The 24,148-nt window shown below is 42.1% G+C and overlaps 1 protein-coding gene across 2 annotated transcripts in view; it reads left to right on the top strand.

Annotated features, from left to right (window-relative positions):
- Positions 1-24,148, top strand: part of CA5B (carbonic anhydrase 5B) — a 136,291-nt gene that overhangs the window by 77,111 nt on the left and 35,032 nt on the right. The window contains exons 1-3 of one of the 2 annotated variants that reach the window (XM_066249748.1): positions 3,227-3,390; positions 13,189-13,365; positions 19,550-19,747. In XM_066249748.1, the coding sequence (XP_066105845.1) occupies positions 13,218-13,365; positions 19,550-19,747 (346 nt within the window). In that variant the 5' untranslated portion in view covers positions 3,227-3,390; positions 13,189-13,217. Of the gene's footprint in view, positions 1-3,226; positions 3,391-13,188; positions 13,366-19,549; positions 19,748-24,148 lie in introns of those variants that run through there. The other variant, XM_066249749.1, reaches the window with a different exon arrangement.

Below are 24,148 nucleotides of genomic sequence, written 5' to 3'. Positions count from 1 at the left end.
AGTAATGATGGTCAATTAGAAATCCATGACACCCCAGAACAGTAGATTGGATGATGGTTGCTGTGGTTATGTGGTTGCTGGTAATGGCGATCACAGGACCCCCAGAGATGTGTCCCCCACGGCATTCTTATGCTCCATGCTCTGCCGGCCGGAAGTAAGGTCAAAGATCCCCTAACGGTTTAACCGGAAGTCCCAGAACTAGACACTCTGTACCAGAGTTCTGTTGTTTTGGCCTGCAGACCTCCGGCACAGAGTGTCTACACTACAGCAAATGTTTTATCCTTGGCTACTGCACCTGGCTGTGCATGAGCCAAGGATGAAACGTCCTTCTCAGCATGTTGCCCCATACTTCTCTGGTATGTGGCCACATACGGCCACGTGTCATCGAAAATGGCTACGTGTGTCAGTGCTGACATGCATGTCATAGGTTCACTATCACGGGGCTAGGAGGTCAGGGATTTCCTTGTAAGGTAAGCAGGCTCTATTTTCTAGGATAAGGTGAGCCACCTAGAGCTGACTTGGACAATTGTGACTGGTGTGTGTTAGGTTCCTTTGACAGGTGTGTCCTGTAATGAAGACTGACCTAGGTTTAGATTTGACATGGGTTGGGCCACTGGGGCAGCCTCCATTTTGTGAGTCCTGATATACAAATTAATTTTACCATTATCTAGTCCATTTCCATCTATCAGCCCCCTTAACGCACCTTCCCTTCTATTCATTTCTTGTTGTATCAAAACCCAAGTTGGGGCAAGTTCAGGCCGTATGCTCCTTGAGGCTTGTCTTAATTTGTCACTGGAATATAGTACTTGATAAAGATGGTTTAAATGAATGAACAATTGAATGGATAATTGAGAGAGCATTTCCCCCAGAAGTGCCCATTTAGAAATTTCTGGACAGGGAAGAAAGCCAGTTATAAACCTCTTCAATTTTTTATTTCTCTGGATCCATTGTTGTAAATGGAGGGAACAAGGATATCATGGTTACTAGACTTAGCAGGGTAATCAAATCATAAGTTATATAAATATCTAATTACTATGTTGTACACCTGGAAGTAATGTAATATTGTATGTCAATTGTTATTGAAAAAATTTTAAAATTGTTTAAAAAATCTCTGGCCCACCTTAAAAAACTGTTTTGGATCTGATGGCCTGCATTTTTTTTTTTTTTTTTTACAGAAACAGAGAGAGTCAGAGATAGGGACAGACAGACAGGATCGGAGAGAGATGAGAAGCATCAATCATCAGTTTTTCATTGTGATGCCTTAGTTGTTCATTGATTGCTCTCTCATATGTGCCTTGACCACGGGCCTTCAGCAGACTGAGTAACCCCTTGCTCGAGCCAGCGACCTTGGGTACAAGCTGGTGAGCTTTGCTCAAACCAGATGAGCCTGCGCTCAAGTTGGTGACCTCGGGGTCTTGAACCTGGGTCCTCCGCATCCCAGTCCAACGCTCTATCCACTGTGCCACCGCCTGGTCAGGTGGCCTGCATACTTAAATGCTAATCTTATCATTGGCTACATTATTCTCCTTCCTTGGCTCCCCCTTTCCTTGGTTCCTTCAATTATTTCTTTTATCTAGTAATGTCTATATTTTAGTAAGCTGCTTCAAATCATTTGTGGAAGAAGATGCAGTAGAACTAAATGTATAAAAATCAACTCAGTCATTTTTCTAGGCTGTATTTGGATCAATTTCTGTGAATTAAATTTTCAGCCAAAAATAACTGATATTTGAAACATTTTATAATGAGTCAAGGTTCTTGGGCTCAGGGTATTCTATTGAAACTTACTCTTTTCTCTGTGTTCTTTCTTTTTTTTAAGAAAAAAAGATTTTATTTATTCATTTTAGAGAAGTAAGAGAGAGAGAGAGAGAGAAGGGGAGAGAAGAAGGAAGCGTCAACTCCCATATGTGTGTTGACCAGGCAAGCCTGGGGTTTTGAACCAGTGACCTCAGTTTTCCATTGCATCACCACAGGTCAGGCTCTCTGTGTTCCTTCTAGTGCAATATTTTGAATATTCCCACTATCTTCAAGCCAGAAATGCAGTGGAGGGTGGAAAGAAAAAAAGTAAATATGTTATCATAAAAATGTTATTGTTGACTTATAAAGAAATAAAAATAGCAAATTGTACTGCTAGGAAGGGGGGAAAATGTTACCTTTCTACATATGTGAAAAGGGTAAATATTCAATGAAGAGTTACTGAGAATTTATTGTTTAAAGAAGTGTACTAAGCCCTATAAAAGTGGTTTCCTGCTCGCTACCCAAAAGCATTCCTTCTAATCAATTCAAGAAATCCTGTGATTCCCAAATCCTTTCCCACATCTTCTCTAATATTCTTGTCATAATTGTCACATCTAAACCCAAGTTGGGATAACTTCAGACTGTAAGCTCCTTGAGCTTATTGGTCAGGGGAATCATGTACTCAATAAATATGATTGAAATGGACAAACCAGAGATTTCTGTACAGGTGTAGAAAAGCTGATTATAACCTTGTCCCATTTTTGTTGTGGAACCAGAGTTGTAAATGGAGAGAGTAAAGCTAGCAAAGCAATCTCTGAGCTGAGCGCACGCAGGGCTGCAATCAGTTTCTGAAGTGTGTTGTCTCGACAAGCCCTAGACAGCAAGAGCTCACTGGATGCCTAGGGAAGTACTTTTGGAGGAGACCAAGAAATACAAGAGTTCTGTTTAATCCACTCATCTGCTTGGGGGACTAGGAGGAACACCGGTTCTCAATCCGAGTTCAGAGGACGTGGAAACTGGCTCGAAGAAATTCGGGTGAAGTGGACGTGAAAATTAGCGGGAAGGAACACTGCTGCATGACCTGTCCAGTGTTTGCGTTTCCCTTCGGGAGCCACCTGCTTTCAGGAGTTTGCAAATGGGAAAAACCTGAGGAAAGTCATTTTTCAGACGAAGCTCTTAAATCCGCAGTTTGACTTCACCCGACAAAATGACGCCGGCGCTCAGTAGTACGGCTCCGGAGGGGTTCTCTAGAGACAAGTTGGGGGGGCCGCTCACGCGACATCGAATTCCTGCGACCAAGTCCCGCCCAAGAGGAGAGAGGGCCAGGAGCTGGGCGGAGCGGGAGGGGAGCGCAGACGTAATTAAGGTGGAGGAGCGGCCCCGGCCGAGCTCAGGGGTGTGACCCGGAGAGGGGGGCGTGGCTGTGGCGGAAGTATGTGGCTAGGCCAAATAGCAGAAAGGAGCATTGTCTGCAGTGGCGTGGCCAGGACAGCAAGTAAGGAGGTGGAGGTGGAGTGACCAGTCATATGGGGCGTGGCCTAGAGGCTAGGGGCGTGACCATGGCTGTGGTACAGGACGAGAGGGCGGGGCTATGATGGCCAAGTTTGCAAGTCGCGGTCCCAGGACTAAGGTTCGCGCTCTTGGGAAAACGCTCAGGTAAGGGCCGCCGACCTAGTGGAGCCGGGGCTAACGGGTGGGCTGGCTGACTTGGGGAAGGCTGGTCCCTCCTCACATACCGCAGCACCTCCCGGTCTGGTCTTGGAACGGGGGCGGCTGTTTGCATATATAGCAGGAGTCCACGCGGGGAGCCCGGGTGGACTGGGTAGGCTAGTAGGTCATCGCCCTCCCCGCCCCCCTTCCTCCGCGGCCCTCTTCTCCGATGGGAGTCACCAACCAGGTGGCACTTCCTTTAGGGTTATTTGCACTTGACGGGAAAACAGTTGCCCCAGGGAATTTGTGGAGGGTGTGAGGAAACAGTTCCTTAGGAGGGAGTGTTGTCAGGACTGGTTGGATGTGAGTAACTCAAGAAAGTCCAAGCTGCTGTGTACATAGCTGGACACAGGGATAAGGACGACGAATCTGAGATTGCGGTTCCACAAACCGAGGCGCGGCAAGCTGGGACCGACTTGAGTCAGCATTATATTTCTTCTCCTCTGACTATGCCCCCCCCCATTCAAGGCTGGTGATCAGCATCACAGCTATGTCGCGAGGACAAATCTCAGCCTCCTGCATTCCGCAATTCCTTCTGGCTTTTGTGTTTTGTGCCCTGTCTCAGAATTGGAGGAGAACTTCCCGAATACAAATGTTGATGGCTGCGAGTCTTTGTGGCATTCGGTGTTAAATGCTACTGCCTTGAGGCCGGTAGCAACTTGTTAATATTCATATAAGTGCCCTCCTCTCAGGTATATTTTAACTGAGAAAGTTTGAGAGGTACAAAAAGTTAATGTGTACACCTTCATTTGGGTAGAACTTGTTCTCTCCCAGCCACTGAAACCCACATTGTTTTCTGCCTCCCCGATTTCATTCATTGATCAATCTGGTCCTCACTACTCTTTCATTAAAAATATTGTTGGAATGTGGAGAGGAGTAACCAGATTGATCGGGTGAGGGAAGCTGCATCAGACCTATCCTTCATCTGCCCTTGTACATCCCCCAGAAAGGTCACTGTTCTTGGCTATGTTGGAAATGGGGAACCTTCAGCTATGTAGGGCCTTCCTCCTTTACTCAGGTAATTTTTACATCAGTACCAGGACTGAAATTCACCAAAAGACCAAGAGCAACAAAGGCACCATTCTCTGTGCCTGTGCACGCCTCCCTGGAGCCAGGGGAGAGAATGTGAAGGCTCACAAGTTGGAATGCAGTCAAGACTGAGTGATTGTGAATGAATGAGTGAGCGTGAATGAATATTTTAGAAATCTGGTGGAAGTAGGATAGGTTGCACTTGGGCAGTTAGTTGCAGCACACTAAGCAGTTACTAGAAATGTTTTGAAACCTTTGGCAACCCCGGATTAGACTCATACTCTCAGAAAAGAAGTGGGTGAGAGGAGGAAGATGAGCTTTCTCAGTCAAAACATAGAAACAAAACCTCTACTTAAAATGCAGAGAATTGCAACAGGCTGGTTTCCTTTCTAAATCTGGAGGTGAGAAAATGAAGGGTCAATCTGATAAGAATCAAGGAATTTTTTCAATGTAATGATAACCTTTAGTAGGTACTTTTTTGCTGTCCGTTTTGCATATGTATAAATGGTTCAATCAGGCAGAGTTCAAACTGTTTGTCATTTAATAAATACATGATCTCTGAATGATTCTTTCAAGGCTTTACCAATCTTTACTTTTTTACACATTTCTAAGTCTGCAAAACAGCAGATAATGGACATGTTACTAAAATCAAATCCAAATACATATATAAATAGAGATAGAAAAGTTATATAGTACAGAAAACTTAGCCCTCCTGGGTCCCACCCAACCCCATGGTTCTGTAAAACTTAATATGAACGGAGCCACTTCAAAATGAAGTTGGAGCTGCCACCGCAAAGGAACTGCCTTGCAAGTCTTACTCCTCAAACCTCTGCATTGTTGAAACTGGGCAAATAGCCTTCGGACTGGGCCTGTGGCATTGTATCCCAAACATCTGTTTGCAAAACCCATAAGAAAGTAGACGCGACTATATGACTGAAAATGAAACTTTCTTTAAAATTAGCATCGATGTTAGCTTATCTGCATATATAGAAATTTCTTCCTTAACACCCATAGAAGTTCCTTCTATTCCTGCACTTACTCCTTTTTCCTTATCTCATAAAAACTGCCTACACCTCCTAATCAGAACACTATTTGAATTTCTGCCTGAGTCAGTACTTTCTGAATAGCTATTCTTTTGAATCTCAGATTAATGCTTGTTACTTCTCACTTTGACCTTTTATTTTTATGTTAATGGCCTCATCTTTAAGGTCAAACTTAAGTAAGGACAAATTTTTTGTGATAACCAGTAATGTATGGTAGCACTTCATTGTTAAATATTATGTTTTATAACTAAACATTATTTCTGGGTTTTATGAGATCCTAGGTAAGTTTAAACAACCAACTCTATAAGTTTTCATCTAACAGAGGGAATTGGCTTTAGGCTTGAGTATAAATTATCTCATGTATTGTTACAGGTATAGTACCCCAGCCGTAGCTAAACTGAGTTTCTGCTTCTTTGGATTTTCCTGGAACCCTTCTCACCTGACCTTCCATGCTCCATTCCTTCCTTGATTGCCTTTGACTGGTTGTTCCTTCGCCATATCTTGACCTCCTTAATCACTCCATTTTCTCCATCTCCCTGTGTACACCACTTATTCTCGGCAGGGGGTGGGGTTTCTTCTCTCTCTAGCCTCATAATCTCTCCTGAGCACCACAGCTGCATTGCCAACTCTCCTAGACTCTTCCTCCCAGCTGTACCTTGGACCTCAACTCCGATGTATAATTAGATGAGGGGTGCCGTCTTTCCCTTCCGACCTGCACCTTGTGCCAGGTTCTGTTTCTCTGGTCAGGGATTCATCCTCGTTCTACCACCAGCATCCTCCAGCTGTGAAATCTCTAAGCTTCTGCTTCTTCAACTCCTTCCCTTTCCTGTCCTCCAGTTGAGTGCAAACGCTGTGTTTTGTTTTTTTCCCAACATGGCCGTCTCTTGAATGCAAAGTGCCTTCTCCATCTCTACTGTCCCTGTCCAGTTCAGTGCTTCATATTCTCCACTGGGATTATTGGAATTTCATTTCATACTCCACAGGCCTGACTCTGAGCTACTGACTCCCCACCCAAAACCTGTTCCACACACTATTGTCCTCATCTCAGTTCATGGCAACTTCGTTCTTCCAGTTACTTAGGCCAAGAATCGTCCAGTCATCCTTGACTCCTCTCTTGCACATCTTACGGGCTATATATCCAAGATGGAGCCAACACCCAACCACTTCTCGCCACCTCCACTGCGACATTCTTTGTTGCAGCCCCTGGATTATCCTGAATGGTCTCCCTGCTTCTTTCCTGCCTCTCATCCCAGTCAATTGCCAGTAGGGCACCCTGAATGATCTCTTAAATATATAAATCAGATTATGTCCCTCTCTGCTCCAGAAACTTCACTGTGTCCTTATATTGCTTAGAGCAGTAGTTCCCAATGAGAGGTGACCCCCCCCCTTCTCCGAGGGACATCTGCAATGTCCGGAGATGCTTTTGACTGTCATGGCTGGAGGAAGCGTGCCACTGGCATCTGGTGGGTAAGACCAGGGACGCTGCTAAACTTCCCGCAATGCATAGGACGGCTCCCTCCAAAAGAGTTACTTGGTCAAAAATGTCCACGACGCTGAGGTTGAGAAACCTGAGTTAGAGAAAGAAACTTTCACTGGCCTAGGCAGCTATTTGATGTGGTGTCCATTACCTCTCAACCTCATCTTCCTGGTTCACTCCAATCCTGCCCTGTTGATCTCCTTATTATCCCTTCTGTGTGCCAGACACACTCCCATCTCAGAGCCTCAAACTATTTTACTTATATATATATATATACGTATATATACATACATACATTAGTCACACACAGAGACACACATATATATGCATATATATGTATATATATGTCCTTCCTCTAGATAGCCACTTGATTAGTTCCTTCACTTCAGAGTCTTTGCACAGGCAATTCCTTCTGCCTGGAATGTCCTTCCTCCTGGTAGCCTGATAATGAATTCCTTCACTTCCTTCAATCTTTTGCTCAATTTTTACCTTCTCAATAAGGCCTTCCCAAACAATTTATTTAAAATCCAACACTTCTTTCCCAGTGGCATTTCAAATTCACCTTATCCTGCCTTACTTTTCACTGAAAATATTTTAATTTCATTGTCTCTACAACTGACTAATATATTAAATTATTTATTGTCTGTCTCGTCCTACTAGAATGTAGGATTCACAAGGGTAGAGACTTTGTTTTATTGCCCTGTTGATCCTAGAATGGTCTCTGGCATTATACGTTTAATTGATGTCTTTATGAATGGAAGAATATAAGGGGGATGGGTTCGATGAAGGGTGGTTGAAGGAGTCATCTTGTTGCTAACTTTCCTGGCTCCCGTCCTTGCCCACGCCCATCCATCCTGCACTGGGCTGAAGGTCATCAGAAACCATCAGTGCTTCCTCTTGGGCACATGGAATACTGCCTGAAAGCCTTCCAACCTTTACCTTCCACCATGTCCCCTGTGTATCTGGTTGGACAACACCTTAATTATGGTGTTCAGATTATGAGAAGTTCAGATACAATTGGCTTTTTGTAACAAGATTTTGTTTTTATTTTGTTTTGTTTTGTTTGTCAAAATACACAAAGTAATCTTCAGAGTCAGTGCCTCCTACGGTGACATCAGCAGTATTCTTAAGAGAAAAATGGAAGTTAACTCTTCCAGACCACTTCGTGCAGCCTATGACTTGGTGGGCTTTGTGGAGGAGACAACCTAGAGCAGTGGTAGTCAACCTGGTCCCTGCTGTGCACTAGTGGGCGTTCCCGCTTTCATGGTGGGCGGTAGTGGAGCGACCAAAATGTAAATAAAAAAATTTAACTATATAGTAAGTTGTATTATAAAGATTGATTCTGCCAAACTTAGCGAAAATCTGACATAAAGTACTTGATAAGTAATTATTATTATATGCTTTAACTTGTTGTAACTCTGCTTTATAAATGTTATAAAGTAAAGTTACTTCCCTACTTTATGAATCAGCATTACTGTGGAACCGGTGGGTGGTTAGAAAATTTTACTAACAGAGATACAAAAGTGGGCAGTAGGTATAAAAAGGTTGACTATCCCTGGACTAGAAGGTAAGGTTGATATCAAGCTTTTGTGTCTTTCTAGTTCTAGAGAGCTGGTCTAGAAGTGTATAAGAGACACTTACTCTAGATGAGGTGGCATTAGCAGTCAGCTTTGGCGTTGTGCACAGACAGCATGATCACAGAGCAGTCCTCAAGGCATGGTCACAGTTTTGGAGGTCAACTCCAGATTGCTGTGCCAGCTCAGCCTTGCCACAGGGTTCTCTTGATGGCTCTGAAGCTAGACCAAGAATCAGTTACCCAGTATGCTCTGGGCACCATGGTAACAGGTCTCAGACCCTCACATGGTCCCTTGTCCAGGGTCAAGAGCATGCCCACTCATTTGTACAACTCCCATGGTGGTCAGGCGTGCTATTGACCTTGTCTTATCATAACATTCTCTTTTCAGGACAGAACAGCAATTTCCTTCTGTTGAGTATACCTTGAATTGGCATCATACTCCAGGAAATTACTAAGTCTTTCTTTTATCTAGATTGTAAGCAAGAAAGGAGTCCTTTTCCAAATGTTTGCCCTCCTCCCCCTGACACTGGGATTGGTCACCAAATAAACCCAAAGTTCTGCCTATTCCAACCTCAACTGTCCTCTCTGGCCTTGGCTCATAAACACCCTGCCTTCCACCAATATCCTCATCATCGCTGATAATACCCCTGTCCATCTCTCTGTCTCTGCCCCTCCTGTTAAAATAGTCTCTCTGTTATGAAACATGGTTCACATCTCACCCTCTTCTGAAGCTCAGAGCCTGTGTCCTCTGTTCTTATTATACCAGGGCTGTTATCACATCTGGCTTTGATTTAAAAGTATTTGTTTAATTATATTAAGTGAAATAAACAATTCTCAGAGGGGAAAATATTATATAATTCCACTTATATGAAGTATGTACAATAGGCAAATACATAAAGGCAGAAATTAGAGTAGGGGCTTGGGGGATCAGGAGGAATGAGGAGTTATCTTTTAATGGGTAGAGTTTATATAGGGGATGATGAAAAATTTTGGGTATAGCTACTGGTGATGGGTACACAACATTGTGAATGCATTTAATTCTACTTAAAATTTGAAAATGATATTATGTATATTTTACTACAATAAAAAAAGGTAGGTCCTGGCTGGTTGGGTCAACGGTAGAGTGTCGGCCTGGCGTGTGGAAGTCCCGGGTTTAATTCCCAGCCAGGGCACACAGGAGAAGCGACCATCTGCTTCTCCACCCTTCTCCCTCTCCTTTTTCTCTATCTTTATATTCCCCTCCCGCAGCCAAGGCTCCATTGGAGCAAAGTTGGCCCGGGTGCTGAAGACAGCTACATGGCCTCGACCTCAGGTGCTAGAATGGCTCTGGTTGCAATGGAGCAACACCCCAGATGGGCAGAGCATCACTCCCAGTGGGCATGCCAGGTGGATCCTGGTCGGGCGCATGCGGGAGTCTGTCTCTCTGTCTCCCTGCTTCTCACTTAAGAAAAATAAAAAAAAGGTAACTAAAAACAAAAGAGAAGTTGTTTGTTTAAGTAATTTTTTCTTGTAAATAATAAGCTTGTGGGAGTGGTGAGAAAACATGACTTTTTCATTTTTACTCAGCACAGTGTTTTGGATGAGACAGTCACTCATTATTGCTTTCATTCAGAAATGGAGGTCAATACAAAGAAGAACAGAATTAAGGTACATTTTAATATACCTGCTTCCTCCAAAATTACATACATACAAATACACAGAAAGCTATTCTGAACAAAAGTGATTTTAAGTTGATTCAGAATTTACAACCCCTTTTGTCCATGAAGACATAATTTAGGTGTCACTGTCCTGAAGACTCCAGGTGAGGATTCAGGCTTACAAGTGAGGATCCTCAGGGTTTGAGAACATCCTACCAATTTCATTTCATGTGGTGATGAGCATCTCCACTCCCTGAGGTCAAGTGTGTTTGTTCATTTGCAAAATGTTGCAGATAACAGCACAGAGGCTGAAAGGCTGGCTTCTTGCCACACCGCATTCTGCAATACTTGTCCAGGCACGTGGTGAATAGCTAATTAAAAAGAGATCTGCCTGGAGCCCTCAGTTGTTCCTCTCAAGGTAATAATGGGAATTAACACCTCACCTTTCCCTTGAGTCTAGCCTTCTCCCCTGTAGCTCAGCACTGGGGAGTCAGGGGCCATACTGCAGGGTGAAAGAGCTAGTTAGTTCACAGCCAGTTAATAGCAGTGATGTCCATGAAGAGGGGCGGGTGAAGTCAGAATGGGTGCCTCCTTTCTCTGCATCACTGGGGATCCTAATGTGGTTTTTTAAGATCTCTCTTCTTGGAAAGACGGCATGAATGATAAAATTCAAGTACGTAAATGACCTGTCTTTAGTGGTTCTCAATTTCTCTTAATATGCCTTTTGGTATCTGCCCTCCCCTGGTGTTGCCAAACTGTTCAGAGGCCTCCAACAGGCTGAAGGCAGGATCTGAGGAGGCACGAACACCTGCTGAGAACTGGATTGGAGTGTGCTTCCCTTCCCATGAATGTGCATTTCAAGATGCTCCTAAGAGGAGACAATGCATACCTGGAAGCTAGAGTTCATGTCTTCTTCCTCTTTGCATGGAGCACCCAACATAGTGCATGGGACAAATGAAATGACAATAAATGTTACATGAAAATCAGTACTGGCAGAATTCCCATCCCTGTGAGACCAGGTTCGGTTCGTATTTGGATAGGTTCCTCTTTCAGATCAGGCAGAACTTTGGGGGCCCTTCACGTTTTATATGTAAGGATATGAGACCCTCCTCTTAAAAGACAAATGTTTAAAAGTATTTCCAATGTATAACTAAACCTGCAAATGGGTGATGATGACAAGTAGTAAAAGGAAAAATCCTTAATATGACAACATTCCAGCAGTCACTTCAGTGTTCTCAGTTCCTGAAATGAGGATTAAGGTCTTCTGCACCTACTCAGATGATCAAGTAGCCATCATGTGCTAAGCCAGGGGTTGGGAACTTCTGGCTTATAAGCCAGATGTGGCTCTTTTGATGGCTGCATCTGGCTCGCAGAAAAATCTTTAATAAAAATAATAATAACATTAAAAATATAAAACATTCTCATGTATTACAATCCATTCATTTCCTACTGCTCATGTTCATGGTTGCGGGTGGCTGGAGTCAATCACAGCTGTCCTCCGGGATAACACCAAATGTTTACTGGATAATGCAAAATGTACACGGGTCGTTGTATGGCTATCATGGAATTACATTATAAAATATGTGACATTCATGGCTCTGTCAGCCAAAAAGTTTCCCGACCCCTGTGCTAAGCAGTGTGTCCCCAAGAGACCCACCTGTGAAAGAGGCAGAGATAGATGGTGTCACCAGTTACATTTCTGATGACATGTTTAATTCAACTGGGATCAGCACTGTGACCAAGAGAAGAGGGCCCTGGGCTCACCAAATAGACCACAGTCAAGGCAGGCTCCTAGGTTGTGACAAAGTGGGATGTGATCATCAAAGGGTGCATAACCAGGCACTGAGGGGGTGAGAGTGGTCCAGGGGAGGAGGAGTATATGCATAAACCCTGAGTCTAGTGGGAGCATCAGGAGTTGGAAGAACCAAAATCCATGGGGCTGGTGTGCAGGCAGGAGTGTGAATTGGACATGAGGCTGAGAGGTCTACAGGGCTACAGCTACCAGCCGTGAATCTAAACCATACTCACTGATGCTAAAATAGTGTACAGGACAGTTGTTTGAATGCATCTCAAGTAGTCACTCTAAACACTTTGTAATCGATAGTGGAGTGAAGGTATAATCAAGAAAAAAAGTTTTTGTTTTCAGTTTTGACATTGCTTGCTTACTTGGTACAGGAATAAGAGTTTTCAAGAAAATTGGATGAAGCAATATTGGGCAGAGAGTAGGGAAGAAGCACTGAGAGTTAACATTACTATCATTTCAGGACACTATAGTGAATACCTTATAAACCATCATCTTCTGAGACTCAACTATGAACATGTGAGAGGTAGGGAGGTCATCAGTGCAGTCATAAATGAATCTTTGTATTGAATCTACTTGTAGATTAGGCCGAGATGAACCTTCTGCATTTCCCCCATTAGCCAAGGGAAATCGTGTTACTGTTAAACTTGGCAGTCACATTTTATGTGTAAGCTGAGATTTCAAAACCGCCCCTAACTCTTTTGGCAGGATGTACCTTAGGTTGTTGTTGTTTTTAAGCAGTACAAATACAGATTGATTTTCTTATTCAGGCTGCTTGGGGGGAGCTTTAATCTTTGCTCACTTCCTATATGTACATGCCATGCTGCACTCTTTGCTTTTCAGAAAATGACTATCTTTTTTAATTTTAAGAAACTGTCTGTAAACAGTCTTTTCATTCTTGTGGTTAAAGAGAATCATTTTTCTGGACCTCTAATATTTGCCAATCCCGACGGTAAGTAAGGAAGGGCGCCTGAGGCAGTCATCCAGACCCTGCCAATGAAGTGACCAATGAATGTGGGAAACAGGAGTGGATGAACTATGGACTGTCACCTGGGCCTTCCTCATCCCAAGGCTGTGCACCGTATGAATGTGGTTGTGCTACTTAGGAGGAGTCCCGGTGATCCTCAGTCTCTACTATTGACAGCTTTTCCTCCTCTCTCCTCCTGCCTCTGGGTAATTAGGTTCCTGCAAGTTCTTTGCAACGTTAAAGATGGTGGGGATGAGCAGCCTCAGGACGATTCTTCAAGTCTCTCTATGCAAATCGCTGTGGAGAAGATTCCCGATTCCGATTCCGAGGTCCACGCCAGTGAGGCCCTGCAGCCTCTACACCTGCACTTACAAAACCCGGAACCGAGCCTGTGAGTACACTGCTGCCTTACAGAATACAGGAGGCTTGGTGTTTCCTAACAGTCACGCATGTTTTAAGGATTTGGAGATAGGACGTCCATGGCACTCCAGAGTGGGTTTCCGTGCCTTAAGAACTGTGATAATTAACTACTTGTTTCTCTGTTCATCCTATAAAATAGATGTGGGCAATTCTTTTTGCTCCAGCTTTATTGAGCTATAATTGACATGTAACACATGTAAGTCTACAGTGCACTACGTGGTAAGTTTTTTTTTTTTTTTTTTTTTTTTTTTTGAGAGGAGACAGAGAGAGAAAAGGAGGTGGGGGTGGGGAGGAGTGGGAAGCAGTTGCTTCCTTATGTGCCCTGACCCGGGGTTTTGAACTGGCGACCTCAGCATTCCAGGTCCAGCCTTTCCCCACTGAGACATCACAGGTCAGGCCTAGCATGTGGTGATTGGATACTAGAGTAAGATTGGTAAAGTCCTTTTCTTGACCAGTTTTAACATGTTTAAATGATGCCATGCAGAAATAGGACAAGGGAAGTATCCCAGTTTCCAATACTTTGGAAACTGCTCTTGATCGTTTCTTGTTAGCAGCTGTATTTTTTATTAAGTTTGATCCAACACTGCCAAATGTTCAATGTGGATCTGAACATTCGGGAAGTTGCCTATTAATGATAAGCAGCAGTTCAGAACACCAGCTCCACACTCCGGAATATTCTTTCTCAAGTCACAAATTGCAGTTACTGCTAGCTGGCCAGCTTGTCAAGTGCACGTTCTGCGGGGCACTCACTCACCAGATGAAGTGAGGCAGCAGACGGTCTTCACAGAAACGTCTGGCGTCTCCTCCCCTGCTGGAACACCCCTTACCATCCGCATCTCTGCGGGCTCTGATCTCCAGACGGCACTGCTGACGGCGGTGGGTCGTTCTGTGTTGCTGGGAACTGTCCTGTGCACTGTAGGATGTTGCATGGCACCCTGGCCTCCACCCACTACATGCCAGCAGTCTCCCTGCCCAGGCGTAACAAGCAAAAATGTCTCGCACATTACCAAAGGAGATCCGGGGGACAAAATTGCCCCCGGTAAGAACCATTGAGATGACAGGAGAGAATAACCTGTGCGTTTGTGGAGAGATGAGTTTGAGTATGGAGAGCTGAAGAGGTTAAGTATATTGCTAAAGAGGAATTTTTCACATTTTCCTTTATGAAAAAGGGAGTGACTCCGAGTTTTCAAATGTTGGCTTCCTCCTAGGTCTAGTCTAGGTCACTCGATTTTTTCTCTTTGGGTTCAGTCTCTTTTGACCGCATGTGCACATCATAAAAAAAATAGGTGAGGAAGGAATGCTTGTAAATTAGGGTGATCATCTAGCTAAATCCAAGGGCCTGAGACTGCCCCATAAATATATTTTTATTGCGAGTGTATTTTGTTTCCTCCCACATTGACTGTGTTGTCATTAAAATAAACTGGCCAGAGTTATAAAGCATTCTGGTTGCTGGGTGTGACTTCCTACCAGCAAGCCCACATCCTACACAGACTGGTTCATTCTCAACACTGGCACTCTGAGGCTTCAAGTGGGAAAGAATAGATATATTGATCTAATTAATAAAGTGTTACTTTTTAAAAGCAAGTTGAAAGGACTAAGTCTAAAATCCACTATATTCATATCTTTAGGAGAGTTTTGCTTCATTTTTGCTCACAAAATGACAAAAAGTAGTTGTGGCTTTGGGAAGTAGGTCTTCCTTTGATTAAATTCCCGATCAGACGCACTCTTGGTAAGTTGCTAAGAAAAGCAGGTGACAGTCAACATTTGATTTGGCATTTGTCCTATGACACCATCCTTCCCTGTTTTCACCCAGGAGAATATTGTGGTTCCTGCTGCCCTGGGCCAGTGAGCCTGTCTGGTTCTCATAACCTGGTATAAAGATACTGCTCATTGTTCGGACACATCAGTCCCCAGCAGAAGGCTCAGGTTCACTTTGTTGTATTGGCACAGTGAGAAACAGACGTTTTCTGCCACACTATTAAGTAGCCAAATTAAGGAGTCTTTATTTAAAGCCGGTGACTACACAAGAGACCTAAGTCGTCCAAATCATGCAACCCCGAAAATAGTTTGGGGCTATCTTTTAAAGACAAAATTACATACTGATTGGGGAATGGGGAGGAGAGGAAGCCTAACAGTAAAACACAGCAGTGAAACAAGCTCTCTTACAATGTTTATCTATAAGGTTAATTCAGGGAGAAACATTCTGGGAACATCTGCAACCTTGTGGAACTCTCCAAGGCCACAGCCTGGAAACCCAGCCTCAAGGCCACGGGTAGGGAGTCTTTTTAGAAAAAGTAAGTTCTGCTAAAAAGTCTCTTTGTTTTAGAGAAAGTAAGTCCTGCCAAAAATTACTCATGCTAAGTGTCTTTCTTTTCTATATTTCAACTTGTGACCAAGAATGACCCAAGAATGTTTTGGGCTAGCAAAGACAAGTGACAAGTCCTTAGCTGTGCCTGCCACACAGACACTCCCTGTTGGCCACTCTTCTGGTCCTGGGAGTGTTGTCTCCTCACCATCTTTCTCATCGTCATGGGCTCAGTGCCTCCCTCAAGTGTTTCAGTCTGACCACTTGTCGGATGGGGTGAAGCAGATGAAGTTGTCAGTGAAGGAGGAGGATGTGGTGAGTTCAGAAAGCAGTGTTCACTAGAGCCTGTGCTCTCTGCTGTGCCTTCACTGCCCACGCTCCCCCAGCTGATCACTGGCTGAGACGCAAATTGCTGTGTGCTGTTATCTCAAGTAGCAGACAGTAAATGTTGACAGTCCTAACTGGGGACTGGTCACCTAATCAAATAAATATAAAAGCCTTGCTCCTATTACCCAAGATAAAAATAAAGTCAGTTCACTTACTGTATCATCCAGTGAAATTAGCCTAATTATCACATGAAGGAAATGTAGGCATGAGATCTTAAACAGTGAGGAAATAATGTAATTATGTTACCTCTTAGTTTAATGAAATGCAAAGTATCATCTAGCATGGTTTGTTATCATTCCAATGATTCTTAATTTCATGATCCCTTACTTTTAGAAGAAAGAGAAACATTTCTTTTTAGAAGGACTTGGAATAGGATGGTACTGTATAAAATGTAGCCACTAGCCTCATGTGTGCATTTCCATGTAAATATAAATTTGTTAAAAGTTTATGGCCACATGTGGCTAGCACTTACCATATTGGAAATGTTTATCATCAGGGAAAGTTCTGTTTGACAAGACTGTTATAACGGAATTGTGTTGGAAAGTAGTATATTTCTGCAGCTGATTGTGCAGAGCACAAATAAAGCCTGGAGAGCAGTAGTGCAGGAAGTCCTCACCTAACATCGTGGGTGGGTTCTGGGAAACGGTGACTGACCGATCTTACCATGGGCTCATTGATATAAATGCCAGTGAAATTCCTACGGCACAGGTCTGTGTACAATGAGCCCATAGTAAAATTGGTTTCCTTATTGGTTGTCTTGCTTAAAATCACAGTTCCCAAGAACTATTAATATGTGAGGACTTAACTGTATGAAAGAGTTTGCTTTGCAATGTGTTCTTCACAAAGAATTCTGCTAATCCCAGATAATATTGGCCAGGACACCAGCCTGTGTTGTTCTTCATTAACTTTCAAATCATCTTGAGAAACAGTGGGCTGGTTAGGAACCCCTTGGGATTTTGTTAGAGACCTGGGGTATCTGCAGCTACAGAAAATGTGGGCTTTAATCTCTTGAGCTGCCAACTGCATGCATGTACTGTGGTTATCAGGGCTCAGCATCAGAATGCCTTGTGCAGCCCTGATGCTCTAATAGCCGATATACTGTAATCTCCCTCCCAAAGTCCCATGGAGGACTGTGTGTCCAGGCACTGCACTGAGCTCTCAGCCAACTAGCGTGGTCTTCAATTAGATGACAAAATGGCACATCTCAAGGTAAAGCGCAATATTGGTCACGACACAGAAGGAGAAGCTAATGAGTGTATAGAGTAATACTGTACAGTAACTAAATAATGTAAGCCACAAAAACTAGCTATGTTCGCTATTCTATATTTTCTAATAGCACATTTTTAAAAGAACAAATAGTATATCAGTTACATCTCAACATAACTGGGTGGGGTAAATTTTGTTCATTTGTAAAATTAATTCTTCTGATATAGGAAAAAATATATAGATGAAATATAGTATGGTATATAGGTAAGATTTGTTTACTAAAATATTTTGTTTAACCCAATATATCCAAAATATTATCACTTTAAAATAAGATGAAAAAAGAATTATAATGAAATACTTTACTTTCTTTGTTTTATACTAAGTGTTCAAGTTCCCTAGGTGTTTTACATTTATAGCACATCTCAATTTAAACTAGTTACACTGAGCAAGTTGGTACCATGTTAGACAGTGCATGCACAGAGAGCAGTTGCCTATGAGTAGCAGCAGATGAGGGAGCACTCTATAATATGGGGTTGTCAGGGCAGGGGCTTGAACTTACCTTAAGAGTCTGGTAAAATTTTCAGTTATGTGAGAGAAACAAGTAGATGTGATCATGTGAATGCAGGAAGTGTTCTGGGTTACACCTGCTCGCCTGGTTGTAGAGACTAAGAGTGAGAGGTAAGGTTAGAGAGCTTGGTATTAACTTGTTTGGTTTTCTCTATCAGTAAAATAAGCATCAAGTGCCTCCATGGTTCCTGGTGCCAATATCAGCCCAGCCCTAGGCCTGTAAAAAAGTACAGGACTCAGGCCTTAGGGCTTAGAGTTGACACAGGCCCTTTGAGCAAATAAAGTAAATGCACATTGCCTGAGGCATGGTTGGGTGCTAAATGGTGTGAAAGTGAGTGCAGTGTGAGGTCAACAGAAGAAAAGGTCGGTCAGAATGGTTGGAGAAAGTGTCAAGATCAGAATTTGGGAAGACAGAGTAGAGGGGAATGAGAGAGGGGGCAAACCAACCAGGAGGCATGGTATAAAGTCTGGTCTATAGAGGCCTGAACTGGGCTGGTAGTCGTGGGGGAGGCAAGGAAGAGATGAACCTGAAAGATTTTTAAAGGAAAAATAATGTGGTCAGTAGGGTAATATGAAATAAGAATGAAACTTTCCCTGTGATGTTCTTTGTCATATTCATTCAGTCCACACATGATTGAAAGCCAGTTCAATTCTGGCTTGCAGAGCAGCAGGGGGAGGCAGATAGTTACATGTATATATGTAGGGGAGAACAAATTATTTTCATTCTACCCTTCTGAATTCTTGTCAGAACCCCCCCCAATAATAAAAGACATTCTGACACAGTTCATGCCACTCATATCAAAGCAACTTTACTTATAAAAACAACTTAATTCTTAGATTAAAACAACTTCACTCTTAAAAACTAATAGATTTCAAATTATATTAATCTGATCACAACAAGTATGAATTCTCCAGTACAGATTCAAGTCTGAAGATCTCAAAGCAGAAGATGTCAAGACTAGTGCCAGGCATATTTAAAACTGAATCAAGGATGCTGTGTTTGTAGAAGTGTAAAAATATTGCACAATCAAATACAGCTTTTTATCTAGATAATAAAGTTTAATACTAAAATTAAAATACATATATCAAATAAAGCACTACAGGACAATAAAAAAAGGAGGAGGATATGGCTACTGCCTGCAAGGAATTTCCATTCTAATCCAGTTATGAGCATATTGTACCAATTCATATACATTTTTTCTAAGTTTTCTTTAAAATTTTTTTAAATTTATTGATTTATTTTAGAGAGAGAGAGAGAGAAACATCACTTTGTTGTTCCGTTTATTTACGTATTCATTGGTTGATTACTGTATATGCCCTGACCGGGGATCAAACCTGCTACCTTGGCATATTGGGACACAGGTGGAGCCCAGGAAATGATTAATCCTAATCCCCATGCATTGTTCCTTTATCACAGCACTGGGTCGCATTTAGTTTAAGTGAAATTAGAAGGTCGACTGAGAGCCTTAAGTTTGACAAGACAGCAGAGTCTGCTCCTCTGCAAAGGGATCTCTGACCTGCTTGTGTCCATGTCCTCTGCTTTAGTGAGTCCATGAAGCCCCTACGTGGCTAAATCCTGAGACTTCTAGTTTCCATTAGCCTTGCTGACCTTTCCACACATACAACTGCCTGGTGTGTGATTCCCAGATAAGGGACATCCTGATGACAGTCCCAATGTGCTTTGTCCTAGTGCACCCACTCTGGGAGAGCATGGACCTGGTTCCCAGAGGTGAGCGCCAGTCGCCCATCAACATCCGGTGGAGGGACAGTGTCTACGATCCTGATTTAAAACCACTTACCATCTCATATGACCCAAGTACTTGCCTACATATCTGGAATAATGGATACTCTTTCCTCGTGGAATTTGAAGATTCTACAGATAAATCAGGTGAGAGCCAGACGGGTAGTATCATAGGCCACATCACACTGTCTCTGTGGACAATCCATGGACCTCTTTTGTTAATAATGATGGGATACATTGAACTTTTTCAATGTATGAAAATAGTCCCTTCTAGTTCTTATGCACATTATCTTCTAGTATAGGTAATATTTCTATTAATAAATATGCATATCTCTAAGTATAGATTCATCATTGAGAAGATAGGGTGTGAAATTAAAGCTGTGTCTTAAATTTCTTTTCTTTGTGTTTATGAATATGTGCTAATTTCCCCTTCTTGCTGACTTTTCAAGACACTTTTATGTTAAATAGTAATAGTGTTTAATCAGATTTCACTGATCAGACTTCAGTTCCTTTGAAATGGTGACAATAATATTCATGTGTGCATAAAGTTATACTTAACTAGTAGTGTGGAAATTAGAGAAGTGGAAATTTACCTTCTATTAATTTTTTTAATTAAGCAATGTTACCTAGTTTAAAGGAAACACAATTTTAAAAGATATTTTAAAATTCAAACATATTGCTTTTGAATCTTTTTTCCTCCTAGCCAGATATAAATTAATCTAAATGATTTCAAAGTTTTCCTGAAACTTTAGAATGTGATGAATTCTATACGGTTTTTTTCCTCAAGTCGAGTTGGATGGCATTAAATAGCCTTAATTAGATTGAAATAATTATTACAGTATTTGAAACAATATATCTTAAAGTTTAACAAGGGTTATCAACCAGTGGCAATTTTGGCACCTCTTCTTTGCCAGGGACTGGGGACACTTGCCAATGTCTGTAGGCATTTCAGTTGTCACAACTGGAACATGGTGGTGTGATTGGCATCTAGTAGGTTCAGGCCAGGAATGCTGCTGAAGATCCTACAATAGACAGGATAGAGTTCATAAAGAGTTATCCAGCCTCAAATATCAATAGACCTGAGACTGAGAAACCCTGATCAAAAGGAAATTAATTTCCTCTTATGAATATGAGAAAATGAGTCCATGAAAGTGTTCGTGAGTGAAGTAAAAGGATAACTTAAAGCATAGAGTTGTTCACTCCTGTGTTTATCCGAGCTCTAGAATTCTCAATTTTATCTTGGTTTTCCTTGAATTTTCCTAGAGATGCTCCAGTACTAAGACATGGCCCTCTGATTCAACTGCAAACAGACTGATCCTCCGATGGGATTCATCTGTCTCTGTTTCTTTCCCCTCTGACATACTTCTCTGCTGTGATTCGGGAAGTATTCAAGTCTGCCCTTAAGGGCTTAGGTGTCTATGTTGTCCTCCATTTTCTCCTTTCTTCTCCTTGCTATTACATGACCCCCAAACCCTAAACATCTATTTACATTTTTCAAGCTAGAAATTAGTTCTTTTTCTCCAGATTCATCAGTGTCTTTCTTAATTTTTCTAAACCCTAGAGTGTGTCCCCATCTCAACTAAAAGCCTATAATAATTGCATTTTGTATAAGAATTCCAGAAACCTTCAAAACAACAAGGTAAAGCCCTGTGTTCCAGATGATCATCTTGCACTATGGTGAGCTCTACTTGGTGTGTCTCCCTTAGAGCTCTACCATTATTCCCGCCAGAGCTAGACTAATGGATAAACCCAATCCACAGAACACCAGCTCTCAGACGTTCACTCTAGATGCATATTAATTAGTCTCAATCTCAGCTAGGTCCTTGGCAATCTTCTTTCTTTTCTTCTGAGTATCCTAAATGGTGGTCAGCCTTCTAATGACCCTGATCATCTAGAGACTATTTTCAATATATTATTGCTTTACTGAGTTAGGAGATCTTAAGAAGTTGTTTACTGGATTCTTAATCCAGTGTGTTAATCCCAAGATCACTCAAGGCAAATAGCTTTTTGTTTTATTTTTTAGTCATGTTTTTCTTATTTAAATAATAGATCCAATTGTTTTTAAGTGAGAGGAGGGGAGATAGAGACAGACTCTCACATGTGCCCTGACCAGGTTCCACCCGGCAACCCTCATCTGGGGCAGATGCTTGAATCAATCAAGCTAACCTCAGTGACTGGGCCAACACTGGAACCAGTTGGATCACTGGCTGAGGAAGGGAAAGAGGGAGAGAAGGGGAAGAAGGAGGAGAAGAGAAGCAGATGATCCCTTCTTCTGTGTGCCCTGACTTGTAATCAAATTTGAGATACCCATATGCTGGGTTGAAGCTCTGTCCACTGAGCCAACCAGCCCGGGCCTGATCCAGGAATTTTTATCCATCCATTTGCATGGGCATTCTCATATGGAAAAACAAGTGACCAACATTTTCCTTATAATAGGTTTCTAGATACCTCCAAACACAACAAACTAAATCATTCCTTAATCTTACCATCCCTAGGTGAGTCAGTCTCACACTCTTTTTACAAAATGCAAGAAAAATTGTAGAGAGGCCACTAATTATCCACTTGTTTTGTCAGGAAGGACCAAAAGGGGTATCTCCTCTTCATTTTGCTTTAATAATTATTTTTATTTGAGATACCATTAATCTTTAATAAGTACCTAACTATCTCTTTTTCCACATTTCAGTGACTGCCTCCTATCTCCTGCTTATTCTTCACTGCTATTTCTCCATGCTGTTTCAAAATAATCAATAGCATTCAAAGAGGAAGAAAGAATGAATGGTCATAAAAAATAAAGAAAATAAAAGAAAGTAAAGACATTCTAGAAAGAAAGAAAGGCAAGGAACAACTAATTCTAGAAAAGAAAGGATCTAATAAGTATCAATGTCTATGGGTCCCCCCCCAACAAAGTAGGACATTCTGCTACAATGTGCTTTACAAAGAACTGAGGATAAAGTATACAGGGGAAGGAGATGGGGAAGGTATGTGTCAAAAACGATACTAAATCTATGGGATGCAGCAAAAGCAGTGCTTAGAAGGAAATTTGTAGATAAAAATGCCTATATTGGAGAAGAAATTTCTCATATCAATAACCTAGCCTTCTACCTTAAAACACTAGAAAGAGATAAGCAAATTAAACCCAAAGCAACAGAAAGAAGGTCATAGTAAATAGAAATCAGTGGAATCAAAAGTTGGTTGTTTGGGAAGACCAACAAAATTGACAAACCTGTATCTCTGTAAGCCAAGGGGAAAAAAATAAGAGAAGACTCAAATTACTAAAATCAGGAATGAAAGAGGGGACATTGCAACCAGCCTTACAGACATGAAAAGGTAAGAGAAGGCATGTAAGCATCTCATACCACTGCCCTCTGCTGGGTATTGTTTTGTTTTTATTTTTTGGCTCCCCTGAATAGGACACAATTATTGATTTTAATGAGTGCATATGAGGGATACAAAACATTATAGAAAAGGGCACGGAGTTATGCCTGGGCTGAGTCCCATGGATGATTCTTATGAAATTACTCTCATCAGCAATATTACCAGGCATTAAAGAGAAGGAGAGATGAGCCCTGTTTGGGGCTCTTGTGTATTACCTTTCCCTTCACCATCCCATTCTCTGCTAGCTCCCTCACCTCCACATTAAAAGCAAAGGAAGGGAATGAACATTGCATAGGCTGCTTACCTGACACTATGCGAGGTGTTTAAGATTTGTTATCTGCTTTTCATAAGTTTAATCTCTTCTCATCTTAGAGCAAAGAAAGAACAAAATATCCACAACCTCAAACAAATGAAGATATAATTATCTGATATATCTATGGCTGCTCTGCTTTTTAATTCATTCTCTTCTGTCTGCCTTCTCTGCCCTGTTTCTTGCTGACAATACTTGCCCCTCTTATCCACACCTGTGCTACCTGACCCCACCCTTTTCCTTGCTCTTGCTGAGGTTACCAGTGGTGTTGCAAACCCAACAGACACTTTACAGGCTATTTCTTTAGTTCCTGGTTTTACTGAGGATCTTCTAAGTGTCAGGCATTATGCCAGGTGCTCAGATTAGAAAGGAAAATAGGATGGTTTTGCCTTTAAGGAGCTTACAGCGTGGTGGGGAGACAGAACTGGTGGGATGATCTAAAGGGAGTGATCATTTCTCCTGCCCAGCCTATTGTGGCCCAGTGGGAGTGTGTGCCTAATATGGTCAAGGAGTCTTACTCTTAAGTTAAGTTGGAAATGTGCATTTTTATATTAAATTGTCCAGATTTAAAAGTTGGCAATGAGTGTAAAAATGTCGTTAGTATTATATCAGTGAATCCAAACACACCTGAAGACCAGTTCTGCTCCCCTCCCGTGAAGCCTCCATTGGTAACATCTCCTCTCTGCCTTACTCCTCATCTTTGGAGGAGGTACACAGTAAGTGTCCAGGAAATGTTGCCAGTGTGTTTCTGAGGATAGGGCAGAAAAGATGGGCCTCTCCTCTGCCCTGGTCACTTACATTGGGACCAGAACTTCTATTTAATTCAACAGATTAGATTGAATATTTGCCAAAGTCATGCTCAC

The sequence above is a fragment of the Saccopteryx bilineata genome, chromosome X (genome assembly GCF_036850765.1).
Source record: "Saccopteryx bilineata isolate mSacBil1 chromosome X, mSacBil1_pri_phased_curated, whole genome shotgun sequence".
In the NCBI taxonomy this organism is placed as follows: Eukaryota; Metazoa; Chordata; class Mammalia; order Chiroptera; family Emballonuridae; genus Saccopteryx; species Saccopteryx bilineata.
This window is presented reverse-complemented; position numbering and strand designations above follow the sequence as displayed.